The sequence below is a fragment of the Mustela nivalis genome (genome assembly GCF_964662115.1).
Source record: "Mustela nivalis genome assembly, chromosome: 13".
Taxonomy (NCBI): Eukaryota; Metazoa; Chordata; class Mammalia; order Carnivora; family Mustelidae; genus Mustela; species Mustela nivalis.
In genome coordinates, this window is record NC_139032.1 from 71,980,845 (window position 1) to 72,000,729 (window position 19,885).

A 19,885-nucleotide genomic window follows, 5' to 3' on the forward strand; every position below is an offset into this window, starting at 1 on the left:
CCCACTGAGTGTTCAGTGTAAGTATCCGGTATCACCCCTGTGTACAACGTGACTAGTTCACAGGCCTCAGGGATGGGCACACTCAGACCCAAGTTTAGACACAGCTTGCCTTGCTACTCAATTTCACGTGTGTCCAATCCTGATCTGTTCATGAGGCCAACGGGGACAAAATGGCGACCAAGTGATTTAAGACCTCTCTTGGAAAGCTGAACATGATAAATAAAAATCAGCCCCCAGCACTACTGTATTCAAAAACACGTGGGTTATACTTTGACAGAATAGCATACTTAATCAGGCAAAGTTTACCCAAAGCTGCCCATTGACTAGGAAATCCAGTTCACAAAAACAATCTATCTGACATCCCACAAAACCAGATTCTAATTTTTATAGAAAATGAAAGATGAAGTCATAATCCTTTAAGGATACCTTAGATTTAACTGGGCATGAATGGTTCCTTTACCTTTCCTGCCCATGTTCTTCCAGCTAGGCCTTGCAGTAATGCGGTCAGTATCATTCCCAGATATGGAGGTACTAGGGAGCTGGTTTGTTTTGCAATGGATGCCATGGCAATTGCACCCTGGGCTTTCATTTTCCATGACTGAGACTGCAAAGCCTTCTGGGTAATGGTAATCAACTCCTGCAGGTATAACCGAATGCCACCAAAGGAACCTAGGTTATGAAAAGCAAAATTAAAGCAACTTTTAAGTGACAAAAAGGATTAACTGGTTTTTTTTTAAATCTGAAAAAAAGTCAATGACCATCAGTCTAAAAGCAGTTATTCTCAACGGCTAGATCCCACCACTCTCTGAAAGAAACAGAGAGTCGTGTTGTGATGTATCTTTACAACAGTAGGACTTTATGAACTTGAATATGCCCACAGGAGAGTGTCATGCAAGTGATCGTCATCCATGTACACATGTGAAGGTGAAGTACAGAATTAAGGAGCACCACTCTAAAATAATACTCTACGCCAACAGAAAATCACCAGTCACTCCCAAATCAAATCAGTACAGCTCTACGTCACTTGAGCAGAAGTTCTATTCTCTCACATGGACAGCACTGAGGAAGGAGAGGGACGAGCTTAGCGTCCACCTTAAGAAGGCAGCGATTTGCACAGGCTTAAAACCAGACAGGACACACACCATTAAGGTCCTGGGGAAGTAACTACAGGGTAGAAGTGAAAGTTTAGAAATGAACTTAGAAATGAAAATGAGGAGTCAGAACTCCAGCTGTAGTTCTTAAGAAACAGGATGAACTCACAGGCACTGATTACTAACCAGGTACGTTTTCCTGCCACACCTCCGTCCATAAATCACACTCTTCTTTCTCGGAGTTCTCCTCCTCAGCGATCTCATGCATGCCCAGAAATGCCAAAGGCAGCACTTCTCTGGCATGGTTCTTCAGCACATCGGGGCTGTAGCGTCCAATAGCATGGACGGTCAACGCACAAGAGGTCTTGTAGATGGGTTCTGAAGACGAGCACAAACACACTCATCTTTCTACTTCCTGTTGTTAGGGTAACTGACACAGATCCTTGCTCAGCTGGTACCACAGCCAAAAAAATGAGTAACATCAATCAAATGTTCCCAGCAAAGCACATGATCTCACAGATGGCAAGACCTACCTGATTTGTGTTGTTTTACTAGACTGTTAACATCTAAATTAAAAAAGTCAGAGGGGCGCACCTGGGTGGCTCAGTCAGTTAACAGTCCGACTCTTGATTTCAGCTCAGGTCATGATCTCAGGGTGGTGAGAGAGAGCCCCACCCCTCCTCTGGCTCCCAGCCCAGCTGGGAGTCTGCTTCTCCCCCCTTCCTCTGTCCCCTGACTCACGAGCGCACTTTCTCTCGCTCTCTCTAAAACAAGTAACTCCTCAGTAAATAAAATAAAATAAAATAAAATAAAATAAAATAAAATAAAATAAAATAAAAATACAAAAGAAAGGGGGTGCCTGGGCGGCTCAGTGGGTTAAGCCGCTGCCTTCGGCTCAGGTCATGATCTCGGGGTCCTGAGATCGAGCCCCGCATCGGGCTCTCTGCTCAGCAGGGAGCCTGCTTCCCTCTCTCTCTCTCTCTCTCTGCCTGCCTCTCCATCTACTTGTGATTTCTCTCTGTCAAATAAATAAATAAATAAAATCTTTAAAAAAAAAAAAATACAAGAGAAGGAAAAAAGGTACCTTCTTTCTCCATGTACCAGCCATTAAGCTTCTGCAGGAGTTTCTCAGTGCTGCTATCCCGTGAGGTCTGAAAAAGAAAACCACCCCCATTTATTTCCTTATAACTATCAAAGTATAAATAAGTAAATAAGTGCTTCAACTCACCCGAACTAAATGGCCCATGGCAAAAGCACAAGATTTCTGAATTACACTGTTCCGATCTGTCAGGCCACTAAGCAAAGCACTCATGAGTTTACCTGTCAGAAACAGTGAAGAAAAATCTGATACTTGGTTGGCCAAATGTTCTGCTCTGGTCCCAGGACCAAAAGAAACTTAACCCTGTGATGAGGATCTGATTTATTCCCTACTAGTTTAGAACTCTTGTATGTTACGTGTGTACCATCCACTTGCTTCCTTTTGCCCGATACAAAATTAAACGTTAATCTGCCTCTAGAATATTGTGGGCAAGTTGCAAAAATGAGAGAGCTAGATACATAAAGTTCGTTAGCGCCATCAAGGAGCCAATCCAAGAAAACTGCTGACGTAAAATTAGGTATAAACGGTAAACAAACCCTACAAAATGGGAGATACTCTCACCTCCTTATAACCAGTAAGAATTAGTCTAATACTTATAAAACAGTGAACACTCGCTAAACTTGCTAAACTTGATCCTAGCTGCACCTCTTGCAAACAGAGAAACAAAGGCAGAAGGGGGAGTTTAAAGGGAGAAAAACCATATAGAAGATCACAAGCCTGTCTGAATGCTATTTAACTTTTTTAAAAAACCTTGTCACACAAGACACGGCCATACCAATGTATGAGCACACACGGTTTTGACGAACTCACCTGAGTAAGGTGTTAGGTCCTGGGGACACTGAGTAGTTAATGACACAATGACACTGGCACAGCCTCCCTACAGGGTTACAAAGGCAAAGGTCTAAATGTGATGGTCACAACGTTCTGTCTCTCAACCCTGTCTCTTAGGGGTCAGTGATTTAAAGATGAGAAATAGATGAAGCCTAACAGGGCCTGCACGACTCAATCTGGAAACTGGAAGGGCCTCATTTTAAATTAGCAAGGCGAAGATTTTTCTTCCAGCAGGAAGACGTGTGCTCTCACATACACTACGAGGAAGAAAGAAAACTAATACAATCTTTTGGGAGGGTCACACAGGACAACTTGGCCATCCTTGTTCTAACAGCTCCAGTTCTAAAAATTTAACCAAAGGAAACAGCCTCAGATGTGTCCAAAGACATTCATCACAGTGCTCTGTTTAATATCAGAACAGCTGGAAACAAATCCAATGTTCCCTGATGGACTGAAATAAATGATGCTACAGCCACGTGAGAGAGTACCTACCCCTCTGGCCATGAAAAAGAGGCCGCTGTAGCAGACACGTGCACAGAAAAGACACTGGAGGAAAACACTGCGGACTCTTAACAGCGATTACCTCTGAGTGCTAAGCTTCAGGAGATCTTTAACCTTCTCCTGATCTAAAATGCTAAGATGTTAAAACACAAGCAGTATAAACTCTGTCAAGAGAAAAACTGTGAGTTGGTCTTTCAAGTGCGGGGACAGAAGTCTGATCCTTGAAAGATCTTGGACAGGAAGACAATTTTCTAGCCAAATACCTGCTGGCCCCCGTGAAAATGCCCATCACCACCTAAAACGACCGTCCTGCCCTGATACCAAACAAGCATTTCCACTAATGACTGATCATGGCGGGGACCCCGAGGGCATGTACCTGGCAACCAGGGAACAGAAAGGATCCCGCTAAAAGAGTCAGACACTACTTATTGAGTAAGTCACATGTTTTCTATTCTGGTGAGTTACATATTTTAAGTTATTAGTGCAACCAGAGAAACAAAATGGTTAATGTATTTTATTAAGTTCTACAGAGAAGTATGAATTTCAAACATGATGGCTGTTATATTTTTGTGGCCCCAACTAATGAAGATGCAAGTTCCTCTTATGAAATATACACTTACTTACCTTCGTGCCAAGACCCACACCACTTCTGATCAATTCACATAATCTAGGAACGAGCTCACCCAGCACTGACACATCAAGATACTGCAGGCACTTTGGGAAAAAAATAAACATAAAGTCAACCTTAGAAAATGATGAAGTCACTACCGCATCATCAATTAAAAGCTGCTATGTCAAATATGTACCCACTGGACTTGACATGAAGTTGAAAAACTGCCAGTTTCATTTTGCACTGATTTCAGCATATAAACCACCATTGTACTACAAACAGAAAAACCACTCATCGGTGATTCAACATTAAAACAAAAATTGGGGCACCTGGGTGGCTCTGTTGGTGAAGTGTCCTACTCCTGATTTCGGCTCCAGGCATGATCTCAGGATCGTGAGACTGACCCCGAGCCCAGCCCCACGCTCGGTATGGAGTCCACGTGCTCTTCTCCCTCCCTTCCCGCCCCTCCCCCAGCTCACAGGCTCTATCAGATAAACAAAAATCATGAAAAACTCTGACTTACTAAAGGAGAAAACAAATTAGGGAAAGGATTTCTCTGGGCCTACTGTTCCACCTTACCAATTCATGTTTAGTGTAAAACACAGAACTAAACAGACTTTCAGCAGGCCTGCCCGACCAAACCATCTTATTAAAGTCAACTTCTTAGCAAAATCTGTCACACTGTGTTTTAAAAAAATGCAGTGACATATATTCTATTATTAATGAGCATATCCAGAAGGCGTTTGCTAACCATTCCTATTTACTTAAGATTCCCTTTCCCCTCAATAATCCAACAAACATGTAACATCCTTAGACCAAATTTTGGTAACGGGCCCCCAGTAAGCACTAAAAGTATCTTCTTCTCTTGTCCAGGCTTGCGATCTCTTAACAATAAAATTTCCAAGAGCTCACAAGTTGTCAACTAACCACTCCGGGGTATGTACGCACAGCAGAGCTGGCTCTAGACTTTAGTGACCCCTAGTTCCAGACTCCAGTATCTTTTCTTTCCCTATCTTTTATGCTCCCTACCTGCACTGGACGCCTCCAGCTTACACCTTCCTAGGTCCTCTCAAAGACCATGCTCAGGCAGAGACAACTATTTGAACCTTTCTAAATAGGCAGGCCAAAAGAGATAAAGATTTCAAGAGGAACCTTTTAATATACTTAATATACTGTTCAAAATGTGGACTAACACATTCTAGTATCTGGAAAATGATTTATTCCATTTAATAATCTAGAAGAAGAAAAAAAGGACTAGAACTATACTAAGAAAAAACTAGGTCAATAGTTGTTTGACTCTTCCCTTAAATCTCTATTTCACTTAATGGGCCATGAAGACTGAAAAATTACACTCTGAGGTAAGCAAATACACAAACTTTCTTACTACATTAGGCACTGACCATGTTGATTGTTTCCATCATGGGAGAGGATTTGGCAGCACTGAGGCGAGCACTGTCCATCGCAGCCTGAGGACACAAATTCAAGTCACTCACCATATTCAATCAATTAAGAAGAACCCACACACACCCCTCATAAAAGGGCTTTACTTCCAGAGGAAATTTTTAAAAAATAATATATAGGTAAAGCAAACTCAAATTTAAGTCCAACAACTCTAATTTCTTTTAAACTAGATTCAACAATTACCTATGGAGACAGCATCCCACTGAAGGTGAGAAATTCAGACCAGAGTTAGAAATTAACCGCAGTTAGAAATTAACACAGTGTGGTTCTGAGCAACTCATCGGCTCTCTGAGCCTCAGTTCTCCATCCACTAAATATGCGAAAAGGCTAAATACATTTCTAAATAAATAGGCTAAATAAATTTAAATACAATTTAAAAATTGTATCTAACTCTGAGAAACAAACTGAGGGTTTTGGAGGGGAGAGGGTGGGAGGTTGGATGAGCCTGGTGGTGGGTATTAAGGAGGGCATGTACTGCACGGAGCACTGGGTGTGGTGCATAAACAATGAATCCTGGAATGCCAAAAAAATAAAACTAAATGAAAAAAAAACTATCTAACCAATAAAAGTGTTATATGTTTTTCTGCTTTAACTTTGTACAGGCTCTCCACATCTATGACAGTATCTCAGTCTAATGATAACCCTGCAGGAGAGGTTAACTGTCCACACGCAGTCAATGAGGAAAGGAAGGGGTACAGAAGTGACAGGCCTAAGGTTGCAAAGTTTGGGCTAGACTCTGTTTCCTGATTCTCAGCACTAGTAAACATGCTGTGGGAACCCAGTCAGGACGAGTCCACTGCTGAAAAGCAAAGAATGATGAATGGAGAAGAAACTGCAACATGAGAGGCACAGGGAAAGAGGGTCGGCTACTAGAATAATTTAGCCAAGGTCAAAAATCAAATAGCAAACTGAGAGAAAGCACTGGCAGTCTACACGACAGAGGCGTGATAGTCCTAACAGACAGAGACCAAGGTAAAAACATCAACAAGTACAAACCCGGCATGGAATAGAAACACAATTCACAGAATGTAAGTGACTAATATAATACAATCAGATAAAGGACAGCCCTGGTAACAGGAAGGTGTTAATTAGAATAATGAGATTCTTGCCTATCAGACTTATGTTATCCAATGTTGGCAAAGGTGTGGAAGAGACAGAATAGGAACAACCTTTGATGCTGCATAATCTCTCTGGCCAAAATGTGACATCACCTCACTGTAGAATACTACGCATGCACTAAAAAGAATGGAAGCTCTATGTACAGATGTGATATATTGTCAGTAACAGAAGCAAGTGCAGAACAACATTCACAGTCAATTTCAAATTAGTGTGTTTGTCTGGGTTTGTACCCAAAAGGATTCTGGGTTTGTGCAAAGGAATTTCAAAACAGACCCAGGAGACTAATGATAGTGGGTACCTTGCAGGGGATGGGGGCTCCTCAGGGATTACTTTCTCCCCTTCTGTATTACTTTTTCCACAGTAAATGTTTCATCTACAATTTTTTTAAAAAAACTTTGATCAGGGGCACCTGGGTGGCTCAGTGGGTTAAAGCCTCTGCCTTCAGCTTGGGTCATGATCTCAGGGTCCTGGGATCGAGCCCCACATTGGGCTCTCTGCTCAGTGGCGAGCCTGCTTCTTTCTCTCTCCCTCTCCGCCTGCCTCTTTGCCTACTTATGATCTCTGTCAAATAAATAAATAAAATATTTAAAGAAAAACAAAAAACAAAAAACTTTGACCCGTCGAGGCAACTACAGTATCTCTGAAAAGCAGAATAATTCTGGACCATGCCAAAGTCCAGATACAAATCCTCTTTACTTGTAGGACAAGAGTGGTCCACAGAAGGACTCCAAAGGTGGAAAACCAACCCCTAAACACATAAACATGTACAAAAAACCGTGTTAAATAAATGGAAATGCATTTTTTGAATGGAAGTGTTAGTTTTCATCCAATTCTCAAAACGGTATGTGAGCCCTCCTCATGCTCCCTTTACCTCCCAAACACACACTGTATGTAGTCACAGGTGTCGAGCTATTTCAAGAGTGGTGGAAGTATCACTCAAATCATGGCAGATGTCTAAGGTCGCTGAAAAAATTGTTTAGATGGAACTCAGTACCTTAGCAGGGCTTTTCCTCCTTGAGACGCACCAATATGACTGTGCTATCAACTCACCTTTTCTTGGTCTGTAGCCCGGAGGCTCAAATAATTGAGAACTTGGGGTTCCAGTACACTTAAGGATTCCAACAGAGCTGGGATGAGTTTTGGTGCATGTGGTTTCAACATGGCTCCCGCACTTTTGCTAATCTTCACAAGGGTGTTAATGCTACAGACACACAGAATACAATTCCTAAGTCCTTTTGACAAAAATCAGAAGCTCTACAAATCTAGTCATGAGGACATTCTGTAGTTTCTTGTACTCAAGAACACATTAACAAGGTTCCAGTGTCTGCTCTTAGCACTGTTTTTCTCTTTATTTTATATTATAGCAATTTTCAAGCATATGTGAAAGAAGAGAGAATCATAAATGAAATTCTACATATTCTCTACCCGGTTCAGGCATCTGCAACTTCATACCAATTTTGTTTCATTTATACCTCCTCCACACACACAAGCACACTTCCCTGCTCCATATCATATTACTTTGAAGTATCCCCCTAACTAAATTTTACTATGTGTCACTAAGAGGCAAGAATTCTTTACTATACTCAAAATACCATTTTCAAACCTAGAAAATATTAGTAATTTTTTTCATATAATTTGATATCCAAATTTCTCTGTTTCAAAATATCTTTAAGAGTTGGTTTGTTGGGGGGCACCTGGGCAGCTCAGTCAGTGAAGCAACCGTTCAACTCGAGATTTTGGCTCAGGTCATGATCTCAGGGCTGTGAGATTGAGCCCTGCATTGAGCTCCATGCGGGCCTTAAAGTCTGCTTAAGATTCTCTCTCTCTCTCCCTCCTACCCTCCCCAAATCCCAACCTCTCTCATTCGGAAAATACATAAAATGCAAAAACAAACAAACAACTAAGTTGGTTTGTTGGAATCAGATCCAGAGTCCACTCACATATTGCAGTCCTTCCTCTTTTTCCTTATAACTTATTCGTCCTTACTAACTGTATTTCAATGATGTCATTTAAAATGTTCCTCTGTCCCTTGTACAGATCTTCAGGCTAAATCAGGTTCAGGTTCAAAATTTTTTTTTCAACCACGAATCTTTTGTAGGTAGAGGTGTACATGTTCTATTCCATCATATTAAGATGCATATAATGTCTGCTTGTCTTTTCCTGTGCTCTTTGAGTGGTCAGTGAATTCAAGTTTGGTTCTCCTGACCATCCATTTAAAGTTTTCAACAACATTTGACCAGTGGATTTAGGAGCCACTAATGATCACTACCCTAGATTATTTTAAGGAGGTCAATGAAACAGTAATATCTTAACTTTATCATGTGAATTCTTTGGAGAAGAAAAAAAATAACTTTGGGGAGACTGGGTGTCTCAGTCAATTGAACGACTAGCTCTTGGTTTTGGCTCAGGTCATGATCTCAGGGTCCTAGGAGCCAGCCCTGTGTCGGACTCCACACTGAGCTAGGAGTCTGCTTCAGGATTCTCTCTCTCCCTCTGCCCCTGCCCTTCCCCTGCTCACACACACAGTTGCTCTCTCTAAAATAATTAATTTTTTTTTAAAAAACCTTCCCTTATCAACTAGTTTATTAATAGCAATAAGAAATACTTACAATCAGTATGAAATACTGCTGGTATTATTAATTTGATCTAATTTTAAGAGTGAAATAAAATGACAGATAAAATTCCTAAATAAGGGGCGCCTGGGTGGCTCAGTCAGTTAAGTGACTGCCTACAGCTCAGTTCATGATCCTGGAGTTCCGGGATCTAGTCCCACATTCGGCTCCCAGCTCCGTAGGCACTCCGCTTCTCCCTCTGACCTTCTACCCTCTCGTGCTCTCTCTTACTCACTCTCTCAAATAAATAAATAAAATCTTAAAAAAAAAAAAATTCCTAAATAAGGCTCTAGTTTGTTTTTTTTTTTAAAGATTTTATTTATTTGACAGAGAGAGAGAGATCACAAGTAGGCAGAGAGGCAGGCAGAGAGAGGAAGGGAAGCAGGATCCTCGCTGAGCAGAGAGCCAGATGCGGGGCTCAATCCCAGGACCCTGGGATCATGACCCAAGCCGAAGGCAGAGGCTTTAGCCCACTGAGCCACCCAAGCGCTCCAAGGCTCTAGTTTAAAGGAAAAAAAAAAAGACTAGAATCTTTCACTGTTGAAATTTATCAAACAGCCATAATATGTCTAACCATGTGAGTGTATTTTTTTAGTATTTCATCGTTGCAACTGGTAGTTTATTTTAAACCTAGTTATCTATGAAACATTACTAAATGGTATAACCAATAAGCAACCTCCCAAGGACCTGGGGCATAACAGAAAGACGTGCTTGCTGAGGGAAGATGCCGACAGCAACACAATAACACACCTTCCACAAGGTCAAAGCAGAACAGCAGCACGTTGGTCCAAAGCAAGGTTCCCATGAGAATGTTTGTTTCTGAGAAAATGTTCTGCCTCAGAACTTTTCACAAATGCTCTTGGGTCACCTCAATGTATTCTCCTCAGCTTATTTTCTCCATACTTTGAAGAATCTAACACTCAGAGAAATGCTATTTCTGTTGAATGGCTAGAAACTAAGTAAATCCATTCACTTTATCAGCAGATAAAGGGCACACCTGAGGGCTCGGACTTCTGTCACAGGACTCATCATTCCTTTGTCCAGAAGGCAAGGCAGAAGGACGGCAATGGTTCTCTGGCCAGCTGCTCCTTTGGCGGGGTCACACATTTTCACACAAACCTTACATATAACAGAGCAAAGAAATTAGTGAAACTGACCTCTTACCCAATAAAGCACTCATCTAACAAAATACTTTCTATTTCCCATAGCCATAGAAAAGAATAAGTGAATCAACTTTCCATGACACTTCCGGGAGAAACAACACCTAACAAGGAGTTGGGCAATGCCTTCCACTCTCTAAGCTTTGGTCTTGTCATTGGTGAGATGGGAAATAGTTGAAAAAGAAGTACGAACATTTATAAGAAAGCACTTCACAGAAGGCTTAAGGTATTATCATCATCAAGAACTTTGGGTGGCAGCATAACACGGTGGCCAGAACACAAATCGGGAATAAGAAACACCTGGATTCAAACCCGGTTTTTACTGCTTTCTAAGGATGTAATCCATGGCAGGCCCAGACAGCTAGAATGTAGGCATCCCAGAAATACCGTAAAATCAAGTTCAAGTAAGAAACTAGTTTCAAAAAGCTTGCCAGCCTCATAAACATGCAAGGCAGCTGAACACAAAACCATAGCAGTAACAAGAAAAGAGGTAGCTGTGGGCTGGATCTAAATGAGTAATGTGTTCTTCAGCGTCAAGTGCAAGTCATACCTTATGTAAAGGCCCACAGAAGCTGACCATATAAAGAGACCAGACATATTCTATGCTAAAAACCCTAGTATCCTAGTATAAAGGCACCTAGCTTGTCATTCACTGTGCGAACACTGAACTACAGCATGAAGCTGATTACTTCATGTCACTGCAATTCTATGTCAACTTATATGACAAAAAAATAAGTCATTGTCACCCTGGTCACAGACTGCCCTGCCCCACTTCACTCCCAAAGTAAGATAAGAGTTTTCACCTTGCTCAGAGTTTTCAAAGCTAGTTCTGCAGCTTTCCGTACGGATTCCTAAAAATGGGGAAAAGTATGGCATGACAAGCATTAGTTTCATTCCCGTCCACCCCACAATGTGTATTTAATGGCCTATGTCTCTATATAGATTAGTGAAAAATCCTACTTTCAAAACCAGCTAGAAAATAGTGCTTCATTAGGCTCCTCCCCCATCAAGAACATATTATAATGGCCACATATTTTTTTTATGTATGACCTATTCTCACCTCTCAAAAATATGGCTATAAAGTATAACAGTTTAGGGGCACCTGGGTAGCACAGTTAAGTGCCCAACTCTTGGTTTCGACTCCGGTCAGGATCTCAGGGTTGGGAGACTGAGCCCCACATAGGGGCTCTGAGCTCAGCACAGGGTCTACTTGGGACTCTCTCTCTCTCTCTCTCTCTCTAACTGTGTCCCTCCCCCACACCCATCTCTCTTTCTCTCTATCTCCATCTCAAAAAGTAAGTAAATCTTTTTTTAAAAAATTATAACAGGTTAGAAACTAAATGTATTATAATGCAAACATATAAACATCTATGTAAGTATTCTAAAAGACTTCTAAAAATCTCTAATGAATAAAGCAAAAGGAAAAGGAAAGGAAAGTGCTTAATTCTAATGGTGAGATATCAAAATACCTAAAATTTAGATTGCCCAGGAAAAACTCAAAGGAATTGGTCATGTTACATGGGAATAACTGATCCAATTTACAAAACTGATCTGAGGGTGCGTGGATTATTTCCAAACCGTTATCTGTTCTAATCAATAACATCATGAAATCTCTTTGAAAGAAAAGGTATAGCCACCTTTAAAAAAAAAAAGGAAATTCAATTAAAATCTAAGGATACCCAACCTTGGACCATCACAGACACATCAAGACTCAAACTTTGGAAGGAAACTATAGTCTCTTAAAATTGTCTGGAGAATGAATTTTGAAATATCCAATGTACATATTTTAACAATTATAGTTACTAATCAAAGTTATTCTATGAATAAATGCAGACTTATTTCTGTAATACCTTGATATCATCTTGTACCCGAAAAAGAGTTTCCCAAATTTCTGGAAGTTTATCAATGATGTCATCTAAAGGTCTTCCTCTCAATAAATCATTCAGAGCTAAACAGCTGAAAATAAACAATACAGTTTTCAAGTTTATGATCACGAAAGCTCCATCTTTACAATGAAACATTCATACCAAACAGGAATATGGATTCTGCCTGTATTTCCAGTTCTTACCCTCCACTCCTAGACAGCAACACCTATTCTCTCCTTGGTGCCTCAAACACCCCAGATGCATGTGGCACTGACTTTCATCAGATGTCTGCATCTCGCAACTACAATACAGCCTCTTTGAGAGGATACATTATTTTTTATTTACCAGTATACCCCACGTAGTACATGTGGGGTATATAACAGGCACTGAATAAATTATATAAATATATAAGTAAATGACACCCTACAAATTTATGACAGTATATATCTGAATGTCTACCAATTTAACAAGTGATCTTCTTTAATGCCATGCTTATATAAACTAAGACAATTTAGAAAACCAGTGACTAGAGTTGTTTTTTTTTTTTTAACAGTTTTAAATAGTTAAGTAGAGCGAACTCTCTAACCCAACCAAAAATATGCTTTTCAGTAGCACTAATTTATGCATACAGTGTAAAGCTTGGAAATTTGAGGGGGGAAAAATCAGTTATATTTGACTAGTCTTCTATTTCCAAAAATGGTACCTGGATTCTCGAACTCGCCACATATTGCTGGTAAGGTTCTTGACCAAATCTTGAAGAATTTCCTTCAGATATTTATCCACCTAGTCAAAGAAAAAGGACAATATTTAAAATGTGAAATTCATCAACAGTCAAAATGTTAATCTCTCAACCATACTGACCATGTCTCTGTAGGTAATGCCTAAGTGTCTCCGGGTGTCTCTGACCACAAGTCTCTCCCCACTCTGCTTGCTGACAGTTGCCAGAATGATGATTCTAAAGCACAAACTTGATTCTCCTGTCTTCCTCAGGGACACAAGAATAAAATCCAACCACCCAGGCATGGACACAAAGCCCTCTGATCTAGCTCCAACCTAGCTCCAAAGGAATCATGTACTATCATACCTTTATTCCTTGATACATACTACCTCTCCCTGCCATCCCCCACCCTCTCTTGCTCACCTGGCTAATTCCTACTTGTCCTTCAAGATTTAAATCAGGAGTTGCCTCATGGAGAAGACTGGCCTGCTCTCCTCTGTTCCCACAGCACCTTCCTAAGCATGTCGTATCAGACCGTATACAACTACACTGCTCCATCACATCGAGACCCCAAGGACAAGGAGAGTGTCTGACTTGTCTTCATATCCCAGGTAACATGTAGTGTCTGGCACATAAAGAAGTATTATGACGGCTCAGAACAAAAGGTGAGTTGAATCTTTTAAGCCTGTTTTGTTTGGATATACACTTAGCAAATCTGGTAATAACAATTACCTGAGGTAGGCTCAGTTTTTACACTGATCTGAAGGACCTCGAAACTCAAGGCTTGGGGCACCTGGATGGCTCAGTGGGTTAAGTGTCTGACTTTGGCTGTGGTCATGGTCTCAGGATCCTGGGATCTAGTCACCATGGGCTCCACACTCAGAAGGGAGTCTGCTTCTCCCTCTGCCCCCGCCTCTCCTCTGCCCCTCCCCCTACCTGTGTGCACACTCTCTCTCTGAAAATATAAATAAATAAAATCTTTTAAAAAAAAGAAAAAAATTTAAAGATTTTCCACTTTTTACTCATACAGGTAGGAAAGTTTTGTTATCCTCACTTATCTGTAAGAAAAGCAAGACAGAGAAGTAAATGACTCACCTAAGATTTAACAGACTGCCATCTTCCTATGTCCAGTTTTCTACACACTCCATAGCAGTCTCAGCCACGCTTCCACACTACCTTATCTATCCACCGACAAAAACCAATCTCATCTATGTCCTTTCACTCATAAGGAGAGGATACGCCTATCTCAAGAGCCTCCGCCTGTGCACCAGACTCAGATCTGTACATTTAAGTGGCCTAGGAGATCCTGACTGACCCAACAGTACCAAATACTCTCCTGGGGCCTTCAAAGCTGAACCCTCAAGTGCCCATCACCCTGACCAGGGGCACACTCAACCTGACACCAAACTGAAGAAGAAGAAGAGCCACATCACGAGCAGGGACTGCAAAGATAAGGTATGGATCATGGAGTTTACTTAAAGTCAACTCTGAAGTCACTAAAGAATTTTAACCCAAAATGGCACAATCCCCCTTTTTTTTTTTTTAAATCACTTTTACTGCCGATTAAATAAAGGCAGACAAAGAAAAGAGAAAGATGACACCATGTTCACCAGGAAAGAAGATCGTGGGTTCAAGGGATACTTTGGCAGCAGAATCAACAGAATTTGCTACTGGAAATAACTGAAAGTAGGGGCACAACAGACCAAAATCAAGAAGGTATCAAGTTTCCTGGCATGGGTAAATGGATGAATGTTGAGAAGAGCAGGGAAAGTCCCGTTCTAGACATGTCAAGTCAAAGGTATCATGAAACAACATCCAGATGGAGAGAAGAAGCAGGCAGCTGGACGTGCAGGTCAGGAACGCCAAGTCACGTCCGGGCGGACAGTCTGCGGCTGGGAACCATCACAATTAAGATGCCATTTACAGGGGTGCCTGGGAGGCCATCGGTTAAACAGCTGCCTTCAGCTCAGGTCATGATCCCAGGGTCCTGTGATCGAGCAACGCAACAGGCTCCCTGCTCAGTGGGGAGTCTGTGAACCCGCTTCTCCCTCTCCGTCTGCCTGCCACTCTGCCTCCTTGTACTTTCTCTCTCTCTGCCAGATAAATAAATAAAATCTTAAAAAAAAAAAAAAGGTTGCCATTTATATTCACAGGAACTGCTGACCTCAAAAGATAAAGTTGGGAGAGTGAAAGGTACTCAGAGGCAACCCTTGAGAAACCTTACCCTCTACAAGTGGAATCAAGTATGACAAGCAGCCAGGTAAGAGAAAACCAAGAGAGGAAACCATACATGGTAATCGCCTGTTTCCTTGTCTAGCTCCTCAACAAAGTGAACTCCTTGAAGGCAGAACTGTGACCTGTTTTCCACTCTATGGACAGCACCCATTGACACAGTATTCCATTCCTGTGAATATCCTGTCACTTCCTCAGCCAGCCACCCCACGGACATTTAGTTTATTTCCATTTTTGAAATTTTAATAAATGTTGCCAGGAGTATCTTTGACATCTTGAAAGAAAGGAAAAAGCAAGGAATCAAAGAAAGCTTCTTTGTTTAAACAAGTAAGCATATGAAGCACAAAGAAAGATGAGCATTGGGTTTAAATCCCATGTGTAATCTTGGCCAACGGTTTCCAGATACTTGCCGTTGATTTGTCCGTGACCAGTGCATTCCAAATACTCGTCATGGCCTGTCGGATGCCCAAGTTGGGGTCAAACTGGTAACGGTAAAGACGAGGAACTAGCTGAGGCAGAAAAGGAGCCAGCTGCTCTCCAGCTCTGGTGGCAATCACGTTAAAACCAAAAGCAGCACCCTAAAAAAATAAGATGCTGCTGAAGTGACTCAGATACAACTACTTTGGCAAAATGTTAACACAGTAAATCCATGAAGATCATAAAATTCTCCCCCCAGACTTGTCCCTGAGTGTCCCAGCTTTAGCCGTAACAGTGGCCATGTGGTGGTCTGGTTTTCTCTAATCCCAGGCTTTTACAAAACCTACTGCATATCAATCACCATGGTCAGCCAACGTAGCAGGTTTAGTTTGGAAGTGAAAAATAAAAACCGTTCAGTGACAGCAACTTACCTTCCTCGAGTTCCACATTGCATGATGGTTGGCTAAATTCATAAATTTATACACCAGATCTGGCTGACTGAGATCACTTGCCAGAGAACAAAGCTCCTTGTAAGTAGAGAGGCCCTGGCTTGGAAACAAACAAACAGAAAATATCCAATGTATCTCTCTGTCTCCAGCCTAGTAAAAGTTATGTCACCAATACCAATATTAGGGAGACATTTTTAAATTATGTTCTCAATCTCATCCACCGAGGAAGAGAATGCGTTGACAGGAATATAAGAAGTCACCTAGTTCAATTACTGACAAGGCGAGGTAAGTGACCTGAAGGCCCCTGGGACTCCTACCAAGGTGGAGCCCTCATCCTGCCCTAGCACCCCCACACCACCAGGAGGCATCTTAGTAATTCCTTGTTACCTTCTGCACCAATCTCTCTCAGAATCAGGAAAGTCCCTTAAACACAACTTGTATCATCCCTAAGTCTTCCCGAAGCTACAGCACCCCAGTCATTTTTAAGTTCTTATTTTAATTCCAGTTAGTTGACATAGTGTTGTATTAGTTTCAGGTGTACAACATAGTGATTCTACTTCTACACATCACTGGTGCAACACAAGTGCCCGCCCTGATCCCCATCACCTATCTCACCCAGCCCCCCAGGTCCCCGCTGGTGACCATCGGTTTGTTCTCTATAGTTAAGAGTCTCCATCTTGGTTTTCCCTCTTTTTTCCCATTTAATCATATTTTGTTTCTTAAATTCCACATGTGAATGACATCATACAGAATTTCTCTTTCTCTGACTTATTTCCCTTAGCATTATAATCCTAGCGTCATCCATGTTGTTGGAAACGGCACGACTTCTTTTTTATGTCTGAAAAATTGTGTGTGTGTGTGTGTGTGTGTACACACATCAGATCTTCTTTATCCATTCATCTATCCCAGTGAACAGCTAGACCACTTCCGTATCTTGGCTATTATAGATAATGCTGCTATGAACATAAGGGCACCTGTAGTCCTCTGAATTAGTATTTTTGAACTCTTTGGATAAATACCCAGTAGTATGGTTGCTGGATCATAGGTAGTTCCATACTTAACTTTATGAGGAACCTCCATACTGTTTTCCCCAGTGACTGCACCAGCTGGCATTCCCACCAATAGTATAAGAGGGTTCCTTTTTCTCCACATCCTTGCCAGCACCTGTTGTTTCTTGTGCTGTTGAGTTTAGTCATTCTGACAGGTGTGAGATGACAACTCATTGTAGTTTTGATTTACATTTCCCTAATAAGTGAGGCTGAGCATCTTTTCATGTGTCGGGGCCATCTGTATGCCTTCCCTGGAGAAATATCTGTTTATGACTTCTGCCCATTTTAAATTAGGTTGTTTTTTTGGGTGTTGAGTTGTATCTGTTCTTTATATATGTTAGGTACCAACCCTTTATCAGATAAGTCATCTGCAAATATCTTCTTCCATTCCATAGGTTGCCTTTTAGGTTTTTTTTTTTTTTAAGATTTTATTTATTTATTTATTTGACAGACAGAGATCACAAGTAGGCAGAGAGGCAGGCAGAGAGAGAGGAGGAAGCAGGCTCCCCGCTGAGCAGAGAGCCCGATGCAGGACTCGATCCCAGGATGCTGGGATCAGGACCTGAGCCGAAGGCAGCGGCCTAACCCACTGAGCCACCCAGGCGCCCCGCCTTTTAGTTTTGTTGACTGTTTCCTTTACCATGCCAAAGCTTTTTATTTTGATGTAGTCCTCAGAGTTTATTTTTGCTTTTGTTTCCCTTCCCTCAGGAGACATATCTAGAAAGAAGTTGCTTTGGCTGATGTCAAAGAGGATACTGCCTGTATTCCCTTTCAGAATTTTTATGGTTTCAGGTCTCATATTAGACCTTTAATCCTTTTTGACTTTATTTCTGTGGAAGGGATAAGAAAGTGGTCCACTTTCATTCTTTTGCATGCTGTTGTTCAGTTTTCCCAACACCATTTGTTGAAGAAACTATCGTTTTCCTATTGGATATTCTTTCCTGCTTTGTCAAAGATTAATTGACCATAAAATAACAGGTTTCTGGATATTCTCTCCTGTTCTGTTAATACATGTGTCTATTTTTGTGCCAGTACCATCCTGTTTTGATTACTATAGCTTTGTAATACAGCTTCAAGTCTAGAATTGTGATGTCTCTGGGCTTCATTTTCTTTTTCAAGATGGCTCTGGCTATTCCGAGTCTGTTGTGGGTCCATACAAGCTGTAGGACTGCAGCATGCAATCTTGAGAACGCCTTCTGAGTCCTATTAACTTTCCTCTGAACAAATAATATTTACTCAAATACCAGATCATTTGTATTAGTTATTCTTTGAAAAGAAAGCACTTTTTAAAAACTCAGAAAAAGTCTACAGGGAGAGTAAATGGAACAAAAATAATTTTCTATGTGGAAATAGTGAGCTATGGGAGAAAGTCAAGGAAAGAAACAGCTGCTCTCTGGCTTTGCAGACAGTACGGAAGCAGGGCTCTATGTGACACCACAGCAAAGCCCAGCCAGCTGCACAGTCTGACCTGAGGGTTTTTAGAGGAAAACCATCAGTGTAGCCACAATAGAATAATGATAAGATAAAGGAGGTAAGGCTCTAGGAATTAATTTGAAGTGCTAAATTGATGGACCCCACAAAATCCACCAGAGCTGCCCCCTAAAAACCAAGGTGCAGCCGATGCCGAGCTGTGCTGCCAGGCGGCCCCTCATGACTCAGCTGGCTGGGAGCTAGTGGAACAGCCCCCAGTCGAAGGACCGGTCCTCCCCTAGAACAGCTCACCACCAATGGCTAGTCACTCAGGGAATATAAAGCCTAATGAGGGGACATGTTCCAGGGGTCAGCATCTGCTTAAGTGCTGGCAGCAGGTCAGCTCCTCCTCAGGCCATCGGGCCTCTCCTGCCTCCTCAATCCCCCAGGTGATGAGCCTGGGGCATTCTTCAGGCAGCTTCCAGCAGACAAAACTCTACCTCAGAGCCTGTTTCCCAAGAACCCCAATCTGAGACACTGTGCTTTCTCCACAGAAAATGTTCTTCTTCAACTAACAAATATCTCCTAGGAGGGTGGAAAACAGTGTCGTGTGTGCCTGTTCACAGACTGAAGGTGTTACTGATGACTGATCAGTGGGTTTGGCACACTTACCCATCGGGTGTTTTGCCAAGGCTTCCCCCTTGAAATACCACGGTCTCCCCAGAAACTTCATGTTTAGCTCTAAAGTAAAACAACAGTTTGTATCAGCCTCAAATTTTTCATACCAGCATTCAACTAATTGATTCCTTTCTCTTATAGACTGACAAAGTCAAACTCCACAGCAAGAATGCCATAGAGCAAGATGTAAAAGTCAACTAAGTCCTGTCCAGTCAGCCTGAGAATTCAGATGAACAAAAGAGATGTAAAGACATTCCACATCAATTTAAACTGAATTAAATGTGGTCAGCCATTAAAAACTATCCTCCCTGCAAGGCAGGCAACATAAAGCAGTAACCAATTACAAGAATGACTGCCCCTCTCATCCTCTTCACAAGTCAGACTCTGAAAGACATGCAAGCTTCCCCTCTACATCTCCATTTTCCTGACTAAATTAGCCAACAGCATTTATGGTATTTTTATAATCCAAAGCCTTGATTGTCCTGAGATCATTCAACTTTCAAAGCTTGACCTACTGGCCTATTTCTGAACAGTAGTTTGGTTTACTTCACTGCACTGTCTAAACAGTATACACTGAATAATT

General features: G+C 41.6%; 1 protein-coding gene across 1 annotated transcript in view; it reads right to left on the reverse strand.

The window, feature by feature from the left end:
* The window catches only part of ECPAS (Ecm29 proteasome adaptor and scaffold), a 295,320-nt gene that overhangs the window by 7,571 nt on the left and 267,864 nt on the right, over nt 1-19,885 (reverse strand). Inside the window, exons 28-42 of the mRNA XM_082696890.1 lie at nt 19,297-19,365; nt 16,148-16,265; nt 15,710-15,877; nt 13,053-13,132; nt 12,335-12,440; nt 11,288-11,335; nt 10,322-10,443; nt 7,763-7,913; nt 5,533-5,598; nt 4,147-4,236; nt 3,001-3,067; nt 2,320-2,411; nt 2,176-2,242; nt 1,278-1,469; nt 461-669 (exon numbers count right to left, since the gene is read on the reverse strand). Coding sequence (XP_082553016.1) covers nt 461-669; nt 1,278-1,469; nt 2,176-2,242; nt 2,320-2,411; nt 3,001-3,067; nt 4,147-4,236; nt 5,533-5,598; nt 7,763-7,913; nt 10,322-10,443; nt 11,288-11,335; nt 12,335-12,440; nt 13,053-13,132; nt 15,710-15,877; nt 16,148-16,265; nt 19,297-19,365 — 1,645 coding nt within the window. The remainder of the gene's footprint in view (nt 1-460; nt 670-1,277; nt 1,470-2,175; nt 2,243-2,319; nt 2,412-3,000; nt 3,068-4,146; nt 4,237-5,532; nt 5,599-7,762; nt 7,914-10,321; nt 10,444-11,287; nt 11,336-12,334; nt 12,441-13,052; nt 13,133-15,709; nt 15,878-16,147; nt 16,266-19,296; nt 19,366-19,885) is intronic.